General features: G+C 48.7%; 1 protein-coding gene across 1 annotated transcript; it reads left to right on the top strand.

Moving 5' to 3' along the window:
* Window positions 1-212: 212 nt before the first annotated feature.
* LOC149141936 (uncharacterized) lies at window positions 213-611 on the top strand. Its single transcript, XM_089451364.1, has one exon. It carries the CDS (start codon window positions 213-215, stop codon window positions 609-611), a length of 399 nt encoding a protein of 132 aa, XP_089307490.1.
* Window positions 612-1,954: the final 1,343 nt, after the last annotated feature.

Here is a 1,954-nt window from a genome sequence, read left to right as displayed (position 1 = left end):
ACCACCAGCAGAGTACGCCATACCACCCACAAGCGAATGGGACCGTTGAAGCATTCAACAAAATCTTGGAGACTGCGTTGACCAAGGTCTATAATGTGTGACAAAATGACTGGGACTTGCACATCCCTACTGTGCTATGGGCATATCGCACCACATGCAAGAAGTTGACAAGCCAGACACCTTTTCGGTTAGTCTATGGCCAGGAGGCTGTTATGCCTATGGAATATATTGTGCCTAGTCTGCGGATAGCTGCAATCACCGGTATGGCAGACTGCAGGGCGTTCGAGGAAAGGCTCGCGCAGCTCAAAGAACTGGAAGAGGAACGGTTTTTGGCTGGATTCCATCAGCAAGTACAGAAACAGCGCGAAAAAGTGTGGCATGATCGTCATATAAAGGTGCGCACTTTCAAGGACAATGATCTAGTATTGCTATACGACAGTAAATTCAAGAAATTCCTTGGCAAACTCCGAATTCATTGGTTGGGACTCTATGTCGTCAAAGAAGTTACCAATGAGGGCGCGGTTCAGCTTTCCAAACTCAATGGGGACCCTTTCCCGGGCCGAGTGAATGGTAGTCGCCTGAAGCTCTATATGGGCGGGTTGGCCGCTTGACTAACCATTCGAGGGACAATCTCACCGCTCCAGCTAGTTGAAAGAGAGCACGGGACGGTAAAGCAGTCTGGGAGAAAGAGGCGTGAGTGCCAGGATACACGTCAATCTGGCTCATCATCAAGATCGCGGTCGCACGGTCAGAAGTACGCTGCTGTGTTGCTCCGAGCAAAGGTGATCGTTCGTGTCACTATTCACGACAAGATGTCTGCATTATGGCAAAAAGGAGCAGGCGACGGGCAATTAAGAAGAGGAGTACGAGCCAAACATGGCACGAGCTGCCACAGACCTTCCACGGAACAGGCGGGAATCACGGAATTTGAAATTCGAATCGCTTATAAATCACTGAGGGGCATCCACCGAGCAAACTACACTTACGCAAATCATATGCCACATAGTGATATGGAGCTGGTTAGTATCTCTGCACAAGGAATAAGCCCGATGGTGGTGATATGGCCGATAGAGCAGCAGGACTATCTAAGGAGCATGGTGTTGACAACTGTGGGCATTCCACAGCTTGCTGCCTCAATAGTAAGGGATGTACCAGAAAGGGGAGACAAAACCAAAATTGGTCCAGATGCCATCGCCCCGACCGCGGGCAGGTTAGCGACCCACACTGACTCAGCAAAAGAAAGGAAAAACGGAGACCACTGGAGGAACCAAAGTTACTAAGGCGTCTCTGAAAGACCTTAAGGAGTGGGATCTCATGGACAACAGCAATAGTATTGCAAAATTGCAACACAAGCTGCGACAGACAGGGCGAAGAACGGATACGAAGGTTGGAAGTGGCTGTAGTGGTACAAGGAGGTTTCGTACGCGGCTCCCCCGCTCAAGCTAAAATCTGATGAGGGGGTGTTCTATGTTAACTGAGCAAAGCAGAATGAGCAACATCGGTCACAAGAAGTGGCACAAACACTGAAGTAGGAGCCAGACAACGAGCGTCACTCAATGGGAGGTGAACCGCGAAGCCACGGTAGCGCGTCTCGCCGCACCAACGAGTGACTCAGGACGAGTCACGATGATTGTGTTGGGGGACTGTTGGGTAGCAGAGGTCCCGTGTAACAGTTTTGGGTCTGATAGCCTAGAAATTAGGATAAAAATATTGTAAACCTCTGAAATATGTGGAGCGCAAAATGTAAAAGACTGAGTCAAATGGTTGTCCGCTCGAAAAAAAACATAAGATAATAGGAAGTAAGTCGGTCCGTGGACCATAGATAGGTATAAATAGAGCACAGCTCTATAAGGGAAAGGCAGTTCTTTTTGGGTATGATCTTGGATCTAAATTGTAATGGGTTTCTAAGAGAAGCAGTCTGAAAGCGTCTATAAGTCCGAGTTGAGGGTTTGGG

Source organism: Pinus tabuliformis, chromosome X, assembly GCF_031772625.1.
Source record: "Pinus tabuliformis cultivar Carrire ecotype Pingquan chromosome X, CPIR1, whole genome shotgun sequence".
Classification (NCBI taxonomy): Eukaryota; Viridiplantae; Streptophyta; class Pinopsida; order Pinales; family Pinaceae; genus Pinus; species Pinus tabuliformis.
The sequence above is the reverse complement of the archived record's forward strand: the minus strand, read 5'-3'. Positions and strand labels throughout refer to the sequence as shown.

Bases quoted from the DNA above. Each gene is read 5' to 3' on its own strand.
- LOC149141936 (XM_089451364.1), top strand. From the start codon at position 213: ATGCCTATGGAATATATTGTGCCTAGTCTGCGGATAGCTGCAATCACC.